At 37.2% G+C, this 20,797-nt stretch overlaps 1 protein-coding gene across 4 annotated transcripts in view; it reads right to left on the reverse strand.

Annotated features, from left to right (window-relative positions):
* The window catches only part of LOC145674453 (uncharacterized), a 102,314-nt gene that overhangs the window by 35,953 nt on the left and 45,564 nt on the right, over positions 1-20,797 (reverse strand). For 3 of the 4 annotated variants that reach the window (XM_081744525.1, XM_081744524.1, XM_081744522.1), the window contains 3 exons: positions 19,620-19,802; positions 12,683-12,815; positions 805-871 (listed from right to left, as the gene is read on the reverse strand). In XM_081744525.1, coding sequence (XP_081600651.1) covers positions 805-871; positions 12,683-12,815; positions 19,620-19,802 — 383 coding nt within the window. The remainder of the gene's footprint in view (positions 1-804; positions 872-12,682; positions 12,816-19,619; positions 19,803-20,797) is intronic. The other variant, XM_081744523.1, reaches the window with a different exon arrangement.

A 20,797-nucleotide genomic window follows, 5' to 3' on the forward strand; every position in this document is an offset into this window, starting at 1 on the left:
ACCCCCGCCGGTAGGTACGGCAGCCGAGTTTACCTACCCCACTGAGGACGTGATAGGGTCACACGTACTCTCCCAGATCCAATGGCACGAGTTAGTCGCCCATTTCAGAGGATGCCCCCCGAAGGCTCACCCCTGCCGGTAGGTTGTTGACACCGCGTGCCGCCCGCTGCCATATGGCAGTTAAAGTAACGGCAGCAAGCAGGGTACCAGTGTCACCCTCTCCCCCCCTCGTAGGCACCGCTCCCGATAAAACAACACGAGAGCGGCCAAAACACGGGGGTCCCTCCCCCTTTCTCAGCACGGCTTGGGACCGGCCACGGCGGGGTTCAAGTAACATCATTCGCTTCCTAGTTATAGCATGTAGGGCCACTTTGGGGCCCCGTATTTAGGAAATTTCTGCGTACGGGCCCAAACGCCAAAATACGTGTCTCCTATTTTGGTCTCCCGTAACACATATCCGGACCCCAGCCAAATCGGTTGTTTACACTTGAGACAGTTTCCTTGTAAGTTCATGAATCACGTCATAATACAACAAGGGTGTCATTGAGTTAAAATAATTAGTAATATGTTCCGTTACTAAGTGAGTTTCTACTGTTATTGGAACGCTCTCTGATATAGATTGTTAAAAAAAATCAACTTATTTGAGAAAATATTTTCCTAAACTCTGGCCTTAATTCGAATGTAAGACCATTCACATGAGAGATTAGCGAGAGGTTGAAAAGAAACTTATCTAGTGTATATTAAACATGCATTTAGTAAGTGTTATGTTTTGTATTGATATTTTTATCACATTCTAATGCTTACCTTGACCGTACATTGCCTTGGGTTTTCCTTGTTTCTAGCTACCGTATTTCCTTGCTCCTTTCTTCTGCTGTAAGAAATTTTAAGTCACATTAATGATAAATATTATGAAGTAACAAAAATGTTGATAATTATTGAAAATCTTCGTTTGAACTAATTTAATTCTTAACTAGATTAACGAAAATACAGAGTGAGTGAAAATTGTTTGAACCAATTTATTTTGAAACTTGAGAGGAAACTGCAATCTTTAATCGAATATAGTGGTAGAAAAAGCTGCAACTTTTAGGATACATTGAAATCATGGCCGCAATCTTGAATGCAAGTTTGAAATGTCAAAACAGAGTGGAGAATTTCGCATATCAAGCAACATCAGCATGAGCTTGGGAATCCAAAGGTTTGTTTCTTTTTTATCGTGTATGTTTTGCACGTAATGAACACTAAAAATTTTTAGTCTCATTGTTACTAACAAGCTTGTGATAGACAATTCTCCAAAATCTAATAATTTTACACTCTGTAACAGAAATATTTGCAAACTTGTAAAACATGCTCACCTCTAATTAGCTCATTCTATGGAAAAGAAAACAACAGACTTTCTTCTGAACACACCTGAAGATCCTTTTATACAGGGTGTTTCAAAACACCGACAACGTTTGAGAGATGATTCCTGACACCAAGATAACAAAACTTTTTGACCAACTTGGGTGCACAAATGCTTCCTTTCGGAGTAATAGGCTGCCTAAAACATGAACTTTAGGTCCATAACTCCAAAACTATGGGATCTAACGTAGTCGGATCAAGACTTCACTTAGGAACTAATATGTGCGCTATCCAAAAATGGATGTTTCAGAATCCTAAGATACTCACGAAGCAATTTTTATAAAGGGAGTGGTTACGGGCATATAATTTGGAGTAATCGCCAACTACCTCTATAAAAGTTGTTGTGGAAGTACCGCAGGATTCTGAAAGTCGGATATTTAAACAGGTTACTAGTTCCTCAGTGAAGTCTTCAGACTACGTTAGGTCCCATAGTTTGAGCTATGGACGTTTAGTTTTTTTTTTTTGTTAAGTTTTCACAGCCCATAACTCCAAAAGGAAGCATTTCTGCACCCAGGATAGTCTATACTTTTTTTCTTATCTTGTTGTCAGGAATTACCTCTCAAACGTTGTTGTTGTTTTGAAACACCTTGTATATGTAGGAACAATAAGTGTCATGTTTTGATTAAACACCTCCAACAATTTAGTTATATTATAAAAAAACATTTTATTAATAAGTTTAAAATTTACATATGTAAATTTAGTTATTTATTATATTGCTTACTGTAATACAAGTTAAAAGCTAAATTATTGAACAAAATTGAATGTCAAGCCAAATATGCTGAACAGAAAATTTAGAACTAAAGAAAAAAAAATACAATGGCGGGATAACTTTCTGCTATTGTTGATACAAAATTTTGTCTCACTAGATTTTCACTCCTAAATTTGTAATTTCGGATAAACAGATAAATTATTCCACTTTCCTGGTTCAAACTTAAAATGTTTGTTTATTTATCAACGGAAGTTCACCAATTGTTTATGGAATGAGCAAGTTTAACTAGACAACATTGATCTCCAAAACCACAACGCTATCATCAACCTTGACGTACTTCTTGGACATTCCATGTGAGATCAACACACTTTAGGGCAAAAATTTTGGTCACCATTTCAGATTTTAATGAAATTTGGTGTGTTAGTAGGGCTTGACGAGAAACGACCAGAAATGAAATTTTTTCCTTCCTGGCTCTTACAGTTCTGGAGTTACAGCATCTCAAAGTTTGACTTTTTGTTAAAAATTTGGGTCTGATTGATTATTAAAAGGACTTGCAACACTGGTTCTAATTAAGATAGAGACTTCATTCGAGTGTCATTTTAAAGCTAATAGACAGACCTTTCGTTTGATATGCAACACTTGACCTTTCCCGTAAAATTGAAAATTTGACCTTTATCTTTGACCTTGAATTGCAAAAAAGACGTGATCATCGATTTTCGTGAAACTTTTACAGAACAATGTCTTATTATTGGTGATGACATTTGGAAAGTTTCAGAGTGGGACAGCCATGAGATGCTGAGTTATGAACTTTTAAGTGAAAGTCACTGATAGTAATTTTGACCTTTTGCCGAAAATTTAGTCACATTGCTGATTATAAATGCTTGTAACTTTTGCCCTAATTATTATAGAAACTTAATTCCGATGCCATTATTAAGCTTGTAGATAGACCTATCATTTGATATGTAACACTTGATCCTTTCTGCTAAACTGAAAATGTGACGTTCTTTGACCTTGAATGACAAGAAAAATGACAGTTGCTTTTACACCAGGGCGCAAAATTTCAAAGTCAGACGCACTCGCCAATCCAAAATTGATGGTTGCCAGTGTCTCTCACGTACAAATTATGAGGCAGACCATTTCGATCGAGGGTGGGAAAGGAGGGGCGAATTACAACGTTGTAAAGACTTCGCTTTCCATGTCCGTTATGAAGACTTCAAATTCCGTGCTTTCTCTCACTCAGTGACATTATTTTCGAGAGAAACAAACACTGCGCAGCCCTGTGAGTTTAAGCAGAAACCATTCCTACTAAACGCTGGTCGCCAGTTCTAAATTTCTAGTCGCCAATGGCGACCTGGCGACCTGGTGTTTTACAGAATAGTGCTTGCTATTGCTAATGACAGAAGAAAAAAATGTTGGTTTATGTTTCATTTTTTCTTCCAGTATAAATAATACTATTACTAATACTAATAATATAATGTTACTATGTTTATCTTTTTTCCTCCGAGTTTATCATTTCTGAAATAAGGATTTCCTGGTCATCAATGAAGTAAAATGGCAACTACATCCAGTGTGAAAGGTATTGAACTGTTGTACCAAAAATACTGTTGTAATCCTTTTTCCATTAACGGCCATAACTGCAACAGAGGTCTAAGGTCAGTCACAGAATGGATGATCAAGAAAGTACCAGTAATGCAGAAGACATATAAAATATGTGACAAGTGCAGGAAAGATGTCGCGAAGTTGCCTGATTACAAACACGTGACAAACAGACCAATGTACAGACAATAATTCCGAGATTAGTACACCCGAGAAAAAATTACACGACTATGGAAATTTGAAGGCTGTGAATGAAAGCTTACTCTCTATTGCTGAGTCTCCAATATTGAAAACTAATATCTCACAAAAGAAATATCCGGGACAAAAAGTGAAGAAAATTGGATCTGCCCTGAAGAGGAAAATTTTCCATGTTGAAAGTAGTGAAAGTTCCAGTAGTGACGAAGAGGATTCTACTCAAGAAATGCTGCAACAACTTAAAAACAAGTTCGGAAGTTGTGTGAAAAGAAGTGAGAAAATTCAAGTACTAACAGTACTGCCGCGGAGTTGGTCAGTTCGTAAAATTCAGCGAGAATTTGGTGCACCTAATTACATGGTACGTAGTGCCAAAAAACTGGTTCAAGAGAAGGGTATAATGGCAACACCTAACATCATACCTGGGAAAGCATTACCTACATCGGTTGTGGAAGTGGTCAGAATTCTATGAAGCAGATTCTGTCAGCAGAATAATGCCTGGTAAAAAAGATTTCGTTTCTGTAAGGATTGGAGACCAGAAAATACACACACAAAAAAGGCTCATTCTTTGCAACTTGAAAGAACTATTCCAGGTATTTAAGAGTCAGTATCCTGATATTTCCATTGGTTTCTCAAAATTTGCAGAACTGAGACCCAAACAGTGTATCTTAGCGGGGGCTACCGGAACTCGTTCGGTTTGTGTTTGCAGCACTTATCAGAATGTGAAACTGATGACAGCAGGAGCCAAACTATCGACACTTACAGCTGATGATGCACATCCCATTATATCATATCATGACTGCCTTGCACAGATTGTCTGTAATCCACCTAATATATCATGTTACTTTGGTGATTGTGAAATTTGCCCTGGTACAGAGAGGTTAATAATAAGTATTCAAAATCATATGGAGGAACATAATGTAGACAGTATAACATACCGTCAATCGGTAGCTACAGATCGATCCACTCTATGCACAATCCAAGAATCACCAGAAGATTTCTGCCCAAAATTCAGTGAGAAATTACAGATTCTTTTGTGTCACTCATTTATCGCAAAGCAACAAACAGAATTCTTGACAGGCTTCAAAGACAATCTTCATGTGGGTGAATTCATTGCTCTTTGTGACTTCAGTAAAGATTATTCATTTGTTGTGCAAGACTGTGCAAGGCTACCATTGGAACAATTCCCAGGCAACCATACATCCATTCGTCGCATACTATAAATCAAACCCTATAAGTCACGTAAGTTTTGTTGTGATATCTGACTCCCTCATACACAACACTACAGCAGTACACTTATTCCAAAAAAAAAAAAAAAATCACGCACTTCCTCAAATCTGAGTTTTCAATAGTGTCAGATTTTCTACTTCTCTGACGGGGCTGCAGCACAATACAAAAATAAGAAAAATTCATTAACCTGTGTTCGCACGAAGACTACTTTGGAATTAAAGCTGAGTGGCACTTTTTCGCCACTGAACATGGTAAAAGTGCCTGTGATGGATTGGGTGGAACATTAAAACTACTTGCAGCCAAAGCTAGTCTCGAGAATTCGTGTGATGATCAAATAATGACTCCAAAACAACTTTATAACTGGGCTACTACAGCTATGCCGAGCGTCACTTTTTGTTACGTCTCTTCAGAAGAACACGCTGCAGAAGAATCGCTGCTTACCTCAAGATACAACAGTGCCTCTGCAATAGCTGGAACTCAAACTACATGCTTTCCTACCAGTTACTGTAAATACTTTACATGCGAAGAAATTCTCAAACAGTGGTGAATACCGAACTTACTGTGTGAAAAAATTAAGAGCACATCTATCCATAGAAGCAATAAAAGGTTTCGTTACATGTGCTTATGACGGCAAATGGTGGTTAGGATGTGTACTGTCTGTAGACGAAGTTGAGCAGGAAGTTACTGTGACGTTCTTACATCCTGCAGGGCCTAATCCATCTTTCACATATCCCCGCAAGGAAGACATTTTAACACTTCCTACTTCGTGTGTACTAGCTACAGTTCATCCGCTAACAGCCACCGGACGCACATATGTGCTTAACAAAGCAGACTCTCAAAAATTAACTACTATGCTAGAGAAACAATTTTAGTGTAGGTATTTCGCCCTCAGGTATGTAGAGAATTTTTTCACTGGCTATTTCTACGTTAAAGTACTTAGTCCCCTGAATAGCGAACAATGTAATTATAAACAAATGACTAATTACTACTAGTAATTAAGTTCTTCGAAACGTACACCTTGCAATAAAGCTGTGCAATTTTCATAGCAATTCGTTAGTCTGATTTGTTATCAACCCCTTTTGATTTTCTGGCCACGCTCTTGTCCGATTCCCCCTCCTTCCCAACTATTAGCCCGGAATCCCCGAGGTATGTTCGAACTTATAAAATTCTAATAACAAAAAAAATAGTCCATTAAATTCATTTTTAATAATAGTTTTCTACATTTTTGCACTTTTAAGAGGAGATTCCACCCTTACCTCTTCGTCTGATTTACTTCCCCAACGAACTTGTCTTGTCCTTTGAACGAACAAACAATCTGTGACACTTTCATTCGAATCGATTCACGCGTTCGAATGTTACCGCGAGACAGACAACACAAATAGACTAACCTTCGTTTCGTTCCGTCAATCAGTGATCTTTACTTAAGAATACATACATTATCATTCCATGCATATCCCATTATGGAACTCTCTACATGTCATCTCCAATAACAAGCTATTCTGTAAAAGCTACTCCGTCATTTTTCGTGTCATTCAAGGTGAAATTTTCAGTTTTACAGAAAGGATCAAGTATTACATATAAAATGATAAGTCTGTCTACATGCTTAATAATGACATCGGAATTAAGTTTCTATAATAATTAGGGCAAAAGTTACAAGCATTTATAATCAGCAATGTGACTAAATTTTCGGCAAAAGGTCAAAATTACTATCAGTGACTTTCACTTAAAAGTTCATAACTCAGCATCCTATGGCTGTCTCACTCTGAAACTTTCCAAATGTCATCACCAATAATAAGACATTCTGTAAAAGTTTCACGAAAATCTATGACCACGTCTTTTTTGCAATTCAAGGTCAAAGGCCAAAGATCAAGGTCAAATCTTCAATTTTACGGGAAAGGTCAAGTGTGGCATATCAAACGAAAGGTCTGTCTATGAGCTTTAAAATGACACCCGAATGAAGTCTCTATCTTTAATTAGGACCAAAGTTGCAAGCCCTTTTAATAATCAATCAGACCCAATTTTTTTAACAAAAAGTCAAACTTTGAGATGCTGTAACTCCAGAACTGTAAGAGCCAGGAAGGAAAAATTTCATTTCTGGTCGTTTCTCATCAAACCCTACTAACACACCAAATTTCATCAAAATCTGAAATGGTGATTAAAATAGCTGTGTTGATCTGACATGGAATGTCCTGCCTACAAAGACTTCTGGAAAAAGATATTTTTTCAGTCGAATATAATGATTTTGATGGTCCCGACAATCTTACGACTGAGACACTGAACATTCAAATTGCTCAACTAATTGCACAAACGCATCATTTATCCATGTGCTTTTAGTCATCCACATGTGTGCTTAACTGATTCCTAAATCAATAATAACTTGTTTAAATACCGTGTTTACTCGCACAATAGTCGCCCTCGCATAATAGTCGCACCTGAAATTTAAAATAAACTTTCGAAAAAAAACTCAAAAGTTACAGTCCACGGGATTTGTGTCTGAACGAGATTTTGAAATTGCTTATATTGTGCGGGTCCGACAAAAGAACTTCTCGTGTTTACTGATGTTACTCTTTACATTCTTCGTTACATCGTTTTTTTTTTTTTGTTTTTTTTTTTTTTTGTGGTGTTACATAGCTGTTAAAAATGTGTTTCTAAATATACCGTTCTTTTGTGCCAATGCCAAGCTTTCTCTCTCACGAATCGGTAAGTTTATATTTCACCTATATATGCTATATTTTGTGTTGAAAATGCTGTATCAAAATTCGAAATTGTTTTGATCGTAGTGATAATTGAATGGCAGCTTTCCTTGCGTAACAACAGCAGTTGGATTTTGGCATTAAAAAATTGGTACAACATATACGACTATTACGCGAGTAAACACGGCATGTAAGACTTAAAATTGTAAGAATAAACTTATTTTTCACTGAACTTCCTTTCCTATTATTATATCAGTATCTTTCTATACTCAGAAGTAGGTATAATTTATGCTAAGGGCAGCTAAAATCTAAACAATAAGCATTGACTGGAGCTGAAGTTTCCACTATTTGGTTTTATATATCAGGCCGTTCCTGAATGTTTCTTGTAGGACTCCCCGCACGCCAGCTTCGGTTCAGAAAAAGATCTTGTCACTGATAAGGAAACTCATGCATCTGTTCCTTGCTTCGTGCGATACCCCTTTATAGTTTCTAAAACTGACGGAGGTAAAAGAGAATGGTTATGCACTACAATTGCATGATTCTCCGAATAACTCGCAACGTTGTGTTATAATCGCTCTAAATTGTCATCTTGAGTGCCTTATTGTGTATGGTTTATGCACATTTATATTCAGAGATTTATCCCTGTTCCTAAATTTACTAAACAACCGTACAATTTATTAAATTTACTGTTTGCTCATGTACTATATCCATATCGAATGCCTGACTTTTTTACTTCCTGGTTCACTAGTGTGTTCACATTTAATACTCTGAAACTATATAGGACAGAACCAAGTTTCTTTTTAGACTCTCATATTTGATCTGCTCTCACTAACTCTTGTTTGAAAACAGCGACCGTAGCCATTAGGCTACAGAAGGGAACTTCAAACGTGATATTCTACCTTGAAAGATGAAGACAAGTGTGCAATGCTACCATGTTGAAGGCCGAGAGGACTGTTAGGGTATTTAGTAGTTAAGTACAAAATACTGAGTAAATTCAGATTTTTGAGGTAGTCTTCATTGTTGTTTAGTTCATCATTTAAACCTACCTTGTCATTATTAGAAAAAATGCCGAATGTACTACACAAAAACTAAGTGTTTTTCATAGTGTCACCGAACTTGTTTCTTCCGAATAGTCGAACTCAAAACTAGGTTTCCGTGGATACCGCATTTTAGACAAGCATGTAAATAGTTCAAGGAATACGACCATTTACGCGAATTGAAACTGCCAAAAATGGGTAACTAATGCATGTAACTAAGCCCCTACATATTTTAGAGCAACATGTTCTGGTAATCTAAGAGCCAAGAGCAGAAAGAAACCATGTGGCGTTCTGGTAGTTTCCATGGCAACTAAAGGTTTCTATTGTCAGGCTAGTTTGAGACTGAAGCATTTATCGTAGCGTTTTTTCGTAGCAAAGATTGTATCATCGATATCCTACCGCGTAAAGTAGCAAATGCTATAGCATTTCCTATGCCATGGCATATCCTATGGCATTTCTTGTCGATAGAACTTTATTTCGTAGCATTTTCCCCAGTACGCCTAGTCCGATTGCAACGCCGTGATATGTTAAAAGGAGATTTTGTGCCAAATATCCATGTGTTTTGTACGGGAAATTGAATTTTAGTAAAAACTTAGTTGGGGGTACGGATGCTATTATTATGATGATTGAAAAAAAAATCATGAGGAGCATCCTTGTTTGTACAAAGTTAAAAGTCCTTTGTATCATAATAAGCATATGCGACAAAGGACTTTAGAAGAAATAGCGACTGAAATCTGTTTTTTTGGTTTCGGAGCCATAATTGCGCTCTTCTCTAGTGATTTGTTTGCTACGTCACAAGATGCTTATCAAAATGCTACCGTGTAAAAGCACCATAAACTTTTGATGCCATAAAATATTATACGGGATTTCTGGCAGCACATCTGCTACAAGAAATTATACAATAATTGCTTCCCTCTAAACCTAGCCTTACAGCCATAAACAAATGGCTGGAAGGAGCAATAGTTAGAATGTGCAGAGTGTAAGTTCTCCATTACACAAATAAGTTTTAGTAGCATTAATTTTCACAATGTTCTTTTAAAATGTGAGAAACTAAGGCGGAGCTCATTAGCATCTGAAAGTTCTTAATGATTTTAAATTAAAAATAATAATAACGATTCTCAACTAAATAATTGAACAATCATTTCACTTACAGATTTCTGTAATTCCTGAATATTATTTGAACTTCCGACTCTCCCCTGGAGTTTTAGTCAAAGATTATAAAATCAGGAAGAACCAGTTGAGAATGCTCCAAGAGCATTGCCAGAACCAACTTGAAACTAATAGAGAGTGAGTAGGAAGGATAACTGATTTTTCCAACATTTAAATCTTTTTATCCGCACGTTCTTTTGCTTCTTGCAAAAATTCGCAAAATATAATTTATGACTTACGGTTCCCGAGATATGGCTCCTTAAATCTCCCGAAATCTGAACTATTTTCTGGCCAATATCTCGGGAATGATAAGTCAGAAAGATGGTGTATTGGTGTTGATCAATGCATAAAAGGATGATAAACATTTTGGTACCAATATTAACTGGTGGCCACTAGCCAAACCAGTGGCCAGTGGCCAACGGTTCCTATTTGGCACAAAAATGTTCACCATACTCTTAGGTATTAACGCTAGTATATCTCTATAGCTTACGGTTCCCGAGATATGGATCCTTAATATATCCGGAAATCGATCAGTTCTTGGCTAATATCTCGGAAACGGTAAGAGTGACGCAAAATTCCATCACTTTGTACGATAGTTTTTGATGCTTTTTCGAAAAGAGTTCAAAATTGAAAAAAAATTGAAACAACAGACACATATATAGATAATTCAGTAACGAACTTTTTTAAGTTCATTCAAAATAAAAACAGGAATAAAATGGAACAAACTCGTGAAGGGAAGAGCGGTACTCACAAACACTGTCAAGTACCATGGTTACATTTCAAATGATGGTGAAGCAAGCTGCAATGTGGCGGAATTTTTTTTTTTTTTTTGGTGGAAGGTTGCCAGCTCGTGCTATTATTTTCATTGCTACGCCAATGCTGTGCGAATTTTGTAATTACTGCTTCCCATTCATCGCCCCTTGTTCAATTTTTTTCTAGGAATAAATTTACAAATAAGAGACCCTCTACTTCATTTCTGGCCCCCAATAAATTTTTTGCATCTTGTACTTTGTGATGTTTCTTTTAGATGTTTCAACAGACCTGATACCGGAATTTCTACTTTTGAATACCTAATATGCTCCTTGGCCCATACTTTTAGATTTCTTTTGTTTTTGGCTATGTTACTCCTAAAGCAAGTGCCTTTTATTCATAAATACCCAACTTTTCATTGAGAGCCGTGTAATAACTCAAATTTTGTAATGTTCTTTTGAAACCCTCCAAAATCTTAGAAAGCTGTACGGAAACTATTGTGTATAGATCCCATTCAATGCAGTTGCCAATCTCGGAAAATTAGGCAATCCTGGTTTCAGGTCTATCGGAACGTTAATACTTTTTAACCTGGTTATGCCAATTAATAGTGGTATTGAGTACCCAGCCATACTACCTAGTTCCAATAAATGGCCAATCTGTTTTTAGAGGTAAGTCGAATGGCATGTAAAAATAAATTCTTTCAAATATTAGATTTGTAGGGATGAGCACGAGCGAGTTTGCTTTGAAACGACTCGAAACACATCGTTGAGACTCGAAAACTGTTCAAAAAATTTCCTCCAACTCTAATTCGGGTCGAGTTTCGAGTCTAGTCGAGCCAAATTGAGCTAAATCCTGAGTATCAAGTACTATCCAAGTATCCTACATAGACAATATAATTATCAATGATACTAATACAACTTATTATCATGTTTATAATAACGCCATGTATAACCATGAAAGATAGGCGCTTTGTATCTGAATCCTAAAAGCTAGTTGACACAGATCTCTGTACTGGAGAAGTCTTCAGGAGGCAAGGACATTGTTCACGAGATTCTAAGTTTCAGTTCCGGAAAAGCAAGTATTCCGGCTTGAGCCAAAAAGTTATAGGGCGCCGACCAAACATGTTAAACTGCTCGGCAAGAGTTTACGATTGTTAGTGGCTCGAGCGTCTCGGCTCTCAGCTCATTTATTATCGAGCCGAACCGAGAAGTGAGCCGATCACACAGCTCATTCAACCAAGTCGGCTCGAGCCGATGGCTCTCACGAGCCGAGCCGAACCCAGAGCTTATGGCTCACCCCAACCAAGCAAGTTCGAGCCATCGGTTCAACTGAGCCTGGTCGTACCGAGCCGATGGACTCGTTTCAATGGAGTTGGCTCGAGTCAATGGCTCATCCGAGCCGGCTCGAGCTGTTCGCTCAGTTAAAATGAACCGAGCCGGTTAACATCCCTACCCGGGTTGGACTTCTGCTTGGGCTAAAAAATGCGACCGTGCAGGTTTCAGCCTTGATAATAACTACAGTATATACTTATATTTTTGCTCACGACACTTGAGGCTGTCTCGTTATAAAAATATGTCGTCTCGTTATCGAGACGAGACGAGATGCGAATAGTGTCCCTTGTCATGAGCAACACAAAGTATTCCACATTACTGCTTATCTTTTTTCATGGCTTTAGCTTTCCATTAATCAGGCCATGATTTCAGAAGGAGTTAAAACGAGCTGAACGAGCGAGCCATATATCAAACTAGACCTCAAAAACAGTGACTCGGCTCGGAACTCGACTAGAAAAAATTACCTTTGACTCGACTCAAAACTAGTCGAATTCGATTCGAGTTTTAGCCGACTCATGCCCATCGCTATAGCTTTGGTACTTGCAGAATGTGCAGAAAAAGTTTATTCAAAATATTTTGTTAGTTTAGAAAGTTTACCTGACTCGCAAATTCGTTACGGATTTCCTTATTCGGGGTATAGGTCTAAATGACAACCTTGCAAATTTGGTCTTCCTCTTCTTTGTTACTTCACTTGACAAGCTTTCAGCAGGTTTACGTTTAGATGATGTATCTGGAAATATAATTACTTCATCAGTAATCAACACTTATCAAACTGAAGAACTAAACATTTGCCAGACATTTCATATTTAGCATTTTTGAGCAGTACATCGATGACAAGAAACTTTCATTCTATGGGCTATGACGACTGATCTAAAAGTTACTAGATCTGACAAAATCCTCTAATGTTCTCTGTTATATCAGCTTTGCCTTATTATATACTATAAATAAACTAATCGCTAATGAGAGTGTGATGAAGCCAAGTGTTTAGTTGGCAAAGTTGTCACAAAATATTAGTGTGATAATAAAATTTGTCAGCTTTGCTCAGCGGTTAATTTATTATTTAACTAGCTGAATATACACATCCTTCACATGGGGGCTGTATTTGGAAGTCAACACCTGTGGGAGTATCATTCATTTCAGAAACCGCGGAAACTATGGATTTGACACTAATCACAACCCTTCCCTGGTTCAAATTTTAACAAAAACGCTTCGACTGTCTGGGGCCTGAAGCAAGGTATTCGTGACCAAAATTTGGTAACTCTCGGCAAAATTGTTTGGTCCCCAGGTCGGTTCCGGTAAATACCCCCTGAGCCCCTGGTTTGAAATTTGAGAAAAGCGCTTCGTCTTGATCTGGGGCCTGGGCCACGGTACCCCTGACCAAAATTTGGTAACTCTCGGTCCACTCGTCTGGTCCCCAGGCCGCACAGAGACAAACACATATACAATTTTATTTATATTAGATAGAAGATAGATTATAGAAAATCCTGACTTTTCAAAGTGAAGTTGTGTTCAAAATAGTTCATATATGGCAGTAGCGGCTCGATACCATAATCTGAGGTAGTTCTGCACAGTGTTTTTTTTTTTTTTTTTTTTTTTTTTGTATATTAAATTTCCCGTTTGCAGTAATTAATTATAAAATCTACACGAACCGCATATCTTTTAGCACTCTAATCGTTATACGTAAATGACCATTATAATTGAAATTAACAAATATATATATATATATATATATATATATATATATATATATATATATATATATATATACACAACTTGACTGTATCGCAACCAAAACACTATTGTTTGCTTATTGGGTGTCCGTGGCGTACTTAGGATTTTGTTCCGGGAGGAGCATTGCACAGCATATGAATAAGCACTTAATTTTTCCTTTGGGATGCCTACAAGTTTAAATGAATTTCGGGGGATCTTGAGCGTTTTAGCTCCTCTCTAAATACGCCACCGTTGCGTGTAACAAACTTTAAAAATACCATACCCATATCGTAAGAAACACTGTTTTCAGATACCATAACAATTTCGGATTCACGTAATGTCTACAGGTAGAAATTTTATTAATACTGCTGAATTATAAATACTTTATCGTTTGTAAATAGTCTATCCGACGTGTCTTCTGCTGTACAAAATGTCCTACTACTCTATCATTAAAGTTCGGCATGATGGATATGAAATCACGCTCGATTGATAAGGCAGCCAAAGCATTGATTATTTCCTGGCATATTGTAATTCCCAAAAATGTTTTAACTATTTTAAAATTAGAGAAGTAACGTTCTGCTTCAGCTATTGTCGTTGGGGTAATTGAAGAATTTGCAAAAGGTTTAGGTTTCCTTAAAATTGTCACACAAATTGTGTTTGTTCAGAAAATTTGCACAAACTTGAACATGGAATACTATTACTTTCAAAGCGTACAACAATTACACTGAACACAGTTATCAAAAACAAGAGAAGGGAGCCTCATGTACATCACGTCGTGTGTCTTCGGCTTCTTCGGAAGTATTCGTGAGTTCTGAGCTGCTGGGAGTGCAGCTCTAGTAAAACCTATCTAAGAGACAAGGGAAACGTAATACAATGCGGCTGGTGAAGATTTTGGTTTCAATGCTAAAGCATAGGGCAATCCGTGCACAGCTCTTGCAATATTATTAAGCTTCAGAAGGTGTTTCCAGTAATACTACGATATGTAGCATATCCAGCAGTACAATTTCAGGACACCGTTAGACCAAATATCATCATTACATGTTATTACCTTGATTAAATTAAACACAATTCAACTCAATTGAAAATACATTTATGCCACTAAAATAGCTGGTAGTTCTGCAGCTCTGCAGCACTTATAGGCAAGCCGCCCCTGATATATGGTCTAATTTCCGAATTGTATTCAAAGAGTTTACAACAAACCCTTATAAAACATGCATCAGCTCTTTTCAGAACTAGAGTTTTAATTTCCGACTGACGATAGGAGAGAAGTATGGTGATCTGCAGTGGATTTATAAGATTCATAGCCCCAACATGCCGCCGCCTGTAATGTGTAGTCAGCAAAGGCATCTCTCCCTGACTGCTATAACTTCTTTAGGATGGGTCCAGTACCTTTTCTGCCTTCACAAACGCTTGGACAGATGCAACCCAATTTACACCTAGCATTTCAGCTAGCGAACAGTTGGTAATCCTGTGGACCGCTGAACCAGGATGTTTGCTGTGGAATCAATGCACCAAAAATCTACTTCAAAATATAATCTATTGTAATGTATAGTAGAGAAGCTGTACACGGGTTTTCCCCTCTTTTTTTATCATCAAAGATTCTATACAGTTTCGTACACAGAGCTACGAATAAGTAATGTCTCTAACCCTTTCTCCGTAAGTTGGACCACCTGCCCAGTGCAGACTGGAGATGGGTTAGAAACCTCTCGCCTGAAGTAGCACAGAGGTAAGGTTAGGGAGTCTTTCGCTCAGCAGTTTGGAGGGATAGGTAAGGGGAAAAAAATTTTGGAGTTTTACGTCCCACAGTTATGCCAGCTAGGCTAAAGGAGACTGAGAAATGAATGAAATGGAAGTGGGAGGAAACTAGAGAACCCCGAGAAAACCAACGCACACGGTGTTACCACAAAGTTCACTGCGTGAGCTGGGATCGAAACAGGGACCCCTGCACCTGAGGTGAACGCTCTACCACTGAGCCATCGTGGCCCCGAGGGATAGGTAGGATCTAATCAGTTGGGTGACTGATGTCTTCTGCCGCTGTGCATCCTCTTATAGCCAGTTTTGAAGGCAGAGCCTGTGGATGGGGCATATGTCAGCCGACCTCGCCTCCCCCAAAGACTTCCTTCTAATAGGCCTATATATAAAAAACAATGCACCACGTTATTCTCAATTGATGTAAAACTTATGTATTTTGAGCCTACATTATTCGTCTAGGAAGTAATCTGCCCCCACCAAACGACGATTCTGGATCCGCTAGTGTGCGGATTCATAATGTACAAACAGACTGTTTAGAACATATACTATATATAATCACTGTCGTGGTAATATATTTATTTCAGTTCTTCGTCTTCATTAAACTCAGTGATGACTTCAAAAATTTTTCCGGGTAGGCTTACCATACGTCCGGGATTCAAGCCTGTGTCGGTAAAATTGTCTGGAATAAACTAATGTACGAAATTTTAGGGAAAATGGAAGGTCTGGAAATTTCACTGTGTTTGGTCAAATGGTTGGCTTGCAAATCTGTCTTGTGCTGATATTTGTGAAAAAAATCAATAGCGGTAAGTGTTCTTAGGAAGAATACTTTACTCAGAAAAATAAGAATGATATAAACGCATACTGTATTTTAAGTAAAGAAAATGAGCATAAGCATTTTTGGAAATTAAGGTTATTTTTTTTTTAACTTAAATACACACCATTCTAAAAAAAATGTCCGGGATTGGTGTCCAGAAATTATGGTAATCCTACCCCGGAAGATTTTGAATACACGGAGGATTAAAGTAGCAAAAATACTGGTAACCCACGGTGAACATGATCCGATATATTTCTGGGAGAATATCCCTCCTGAGCAACCCCCTGAAATCATCACCGATTTCATTAACATTTATTTTACTGAAAGGCGAAAGGGGCAGTTTGCGCCCAAAGTATTATATCTGATTGCGGCAATATGTGAACTAGAGGCCATTGAGAGAGAGAAAGAAAAAAAACATGAAAGATAACACATTTGGCTTAAAACTAAAATTTTACTACAAAATTTTAGCAACACCGCAGATGATTAATATGGTTGAGGTGTTGGACCGTATACTATATCCTACGAAGAGCAAATTACCGTATTTGTATGCTTAAGACCGTATGTCTGGCAACACTGATACAATAGGTGGCCAGCAAATAAACAAGAGTTAGAATTTAGGAAGAACTGAACTTCCTTTGGGTGTGTCGAAAAAAAAGTCCCTTTCTACATGTTATCCTTTCTCCTCACAAATAGAACTTAGCAATAACTTATCAGATAATAAAAGTTGTCTGACTAGTTTGGCTGCAAGAAGGAATCATTGGCAGCAAGAAAACCATAATATTTGTACTTTCGATAATACCCGAAACTTTTATAATTTCGAATACTCGAACGGTTTCGAATAACCGATGACAACTCGATCAAGTTTCACACCCGAAGTTCGATAGGTCCTCAGCCTTATCGAACACCCTAACTAGTACTTTAGTGTCACCTTTACGCGAAGAAAATGCAACGTAGTAGTGCCGTACGAAAATACCAAGTGGTAGACTTGTTTGAATCTCGTCCTGTCAATTAATATTTTTCATGAAATGTTATTGCCAAGTAGGCTTAAAAGGGACTGATTGTTATTAGGAGAATGAACGAAATGGTAGAATGAAGAAATTGGAAGGAAACTGGAGGACTCCGAGTGTGTGTGAACTTTAAAAGAGTATTTGGCACGAGCTTGAATCTAACGAGGGATCCCACGCACTAGAGGTAAACAGGGACTTCCTATATTGGGGAAATTTGAATTTACTTTTGGTGGTATGACAATTCAAATGACAAATGAATAATTTCTGATGAAATGTACAAGAAGTACTTGTTCTTCGGGTATTTTCTTAGATAGATTTCTGAAAGCGACTCGTATTAAAATTTTGTTCCTTTTCGTCAATAAATGTCCCTGTAATAATTACAGCATATGATGTGATTGAATTTAAGTGAAACAAGTATGTTTAGTGCGGTAGCCCGTACTCTATTTCAGATGGTTTTCATCCGTCTGAAAACTGTTTTCACGACTGTTGTAACAAACTATTTCTTTTCTATTTTTATCAATTCTGCGTAGAGGTAATTGTTCAGGATGACTGCAACGTGGTATCTAACTCAAATCATTTCAATCGTCATGAAACGTTGTGACAAATTTGAGGCAAAAAACTGGGTCAGTGTTACTCAGAGTGCATTTCGACAGTAATTCAACATTAATCGAAATCAGTGTTCTAAGACGAAATACCCAATGTTTTGTGTTTGGAACTTTCGGGAAACAGCTTGCGTCGTAAAGAAGGGCCAGTTGGAAAGCCAGTACAGTTGGAAAATTGAAAAGATGTTAACAATGAGAGAAATAATTTGGAACAGGTTAAGTTTCAAAAATAGAAGATATGTTCCATATTTAATTGTCGTAACCAAAAATCTTTGAATTCTTGTTCAACTGAGAAATAAAAGATTATGTGAAGCAATACGTCTGGTCACAATTTCAATTTAAGGCAATCACGTTTATCTGAAGAACCCTGTATTTAAAAGAATTCTTACTTTAATTCTTCCATAAAAGCACGGATCGCACTTACTTTCAACCAATTAATACAACATAGAATATAAAGTGAGGGAGGAGTATTGAAATTTAGTTAAGAAACATACGAAAAATGGACAAAAGTAGCTAGATGGGAGAGATGAAAAAGAAGGAAAGAAAGTGGGTGGGACGGGTGATACTCAAGTCTAAGAGGGAAAGAAGCTAGTTGAAACTCATTTCTATTTTATATATACAAGGTGTTTCAAAACAACACTGACAACGTTCGAGAGGTGATTTCTGACACCTAGATAAGAAAGTATAGAGCACTTGAGTGCACAAGTGCTTTCGGAGTTTTAGACTGACGAATACATGAGAAAATGAACTTTAAAAGGTCCATGGATCCAAAACTATGGAACCTACCGTAGTAGGATCCAGACTTCACTTAGGAAGTAGTATCTGCACTAGCCAAATATTCATGTTTCAGAATTCTACTGTACTTCCGCAACACTTTTTTGTAGAGATAGTTTATGAGTACTTCAAATTATATAGCCTTACCCAAACTCCCTCTATAATAGTTGTTGCGTGAGTACCTTAGATTTCTGAAATATGGATTTTTTTGGATACGGGGACATTAGTTCCTAAGTGAAGTCTTGACCCAACTACGGTAGGTCTCGTAGCTTTGGAGGTAAAGTTCATTTTTTTATGTTTTCGGCAGCCTATAACTCCGAAAGGAGGCATTTGTGCATTCAGGTTGGTCTATACTTTTTGTCTTACCTTTGTGTCAGGAATCACCTAAACGTTGTCGGTTTTTTGAAACACCTTGTATATAATTTCGTAACTTGAACCATAATTCTAGAATACAACTTTTAGGCTACTTTTAAGTCAAATTGATTGCAATTAACCTTTTCTCTACCTCATCCGACACCTTCACTGCTAGAAACTCTACTTTACTGTCTTCCATTTCCCACCTTCTGTTATTTATGGGAAAAGATCCCTTGGAGAGTCATACATGGCAAAGAATGAAAGTCGATAATAGAATGAAGGCTTTCAAATCTTAAGTGGAGTTCAGATAAATCTCAATTTGTGTGCCGCTATTGCTAATATACAAGTCAATGTGATAGTGAAATTCTAAATGGACTAGTATAATATAACCTCTGAAGTCATTACAAGACGAAACAAAGGAACACCTGATCATGTGATGTGCCCACATATACTTAATTATACGTAATTATATTAATGTTATAACTAGCATTTGCAGATCGATATTTCAGATCATTAATTACCTGCTGAATAATCAGTCTTCTGGTCAACTGAGCCGCCTTTGATGCAATTCTTAGATTCCGGTTGCACAACTGAGTATTTCTGGGTACAATTCTGAGATTCTGTTTGTAGAGGAACATGAACTATTGTCTTATCTACTGATACTGGACTAATCGATAAGTTTTCAATCCTCTGTGGGGTAGGTCCTGCAATAAACAAGGATAGTAAACATGTGAAGTGTAATATTAAGATGCCTTATCTGAGGAATTTATTGTGTAACCAAAATTACATGCGTTCGTCAAGTATATATCTAAAAATCCTTGTACATTTGTGTTTATATTGGGCTCATATTCGAAGAAACGAAGTCAGGAATAATTATTTGAATTGAAATTAGATTCTCGGAGGAAATTTGAGTAGTCACTCATACTAGTTTCAGAATTTAAATAGGTTTCCAAAAATATAAGAACACATCTACTGATTATTAGAAATTGGAACACTGTTGATCACTTTTTTCTTAATACTTAGGGTTATCAGGTAATACTAACTCATTATTCTGTATTCAAACTTTTCTTTATACCGAAACACTGATTACCTACTCATACCGTTAGTTTCGTTACGAAGTCAATAATAAAATATGGACACAGTTGTACAGTTAACAATATTGGATCTAAGATGCTTACAGGGACTGAAAACACAGGACACTACTTGTTAGGATAATAATCTCTGGCTGGTCAATTGCTACAAACACGTCCTCCATCAGAAAATCTCCGCTCTTTCTGAAGAGTACACTTGGCATTCTCAATTTTCGATTTTTCCTGCAGTCAACGCCCCTAATTCAATATTCATCCATTTTCGTACATGATCTGTCAGTGACCAATGCATGGGAATTGTCGTATAATGAAATACGAGTATATTGAGTATTGGTATTACATTAATTTTACATAGTATCACTTGAATATTCATTAACGTCCGACTATCTTTGGTTACGCAGAGATTTGAACTTTTTTTTTTAATTTCGGTATGGTTTTAATATCAATACGTCTGCAGCTTACTGTCTAGCTTAGTGGACATAAGAATATTTTTAGCACAAGTGTAGTTATTGATATCCGTATGCTACTCTTTTCTCGTGTCTAGTAATCTACATAATTTTAATTTAACGAAATAGAAGGTAATATTTAAGGTTTATACGAGTAGTGAAGAG

This window comes from Thermobia domestica, chromosome 17, assembly GCF_964235325.1.
Source record: "Thermobia domestica chromosome 17, izTheDome1.hap1.1, whole genome shotgun sequence".
NCBI lineage: Eukaryota > Metazoa > Arthropoda > Insecta > Zygentoma > Lepismatidae > Thermobia > Thermobia domestica.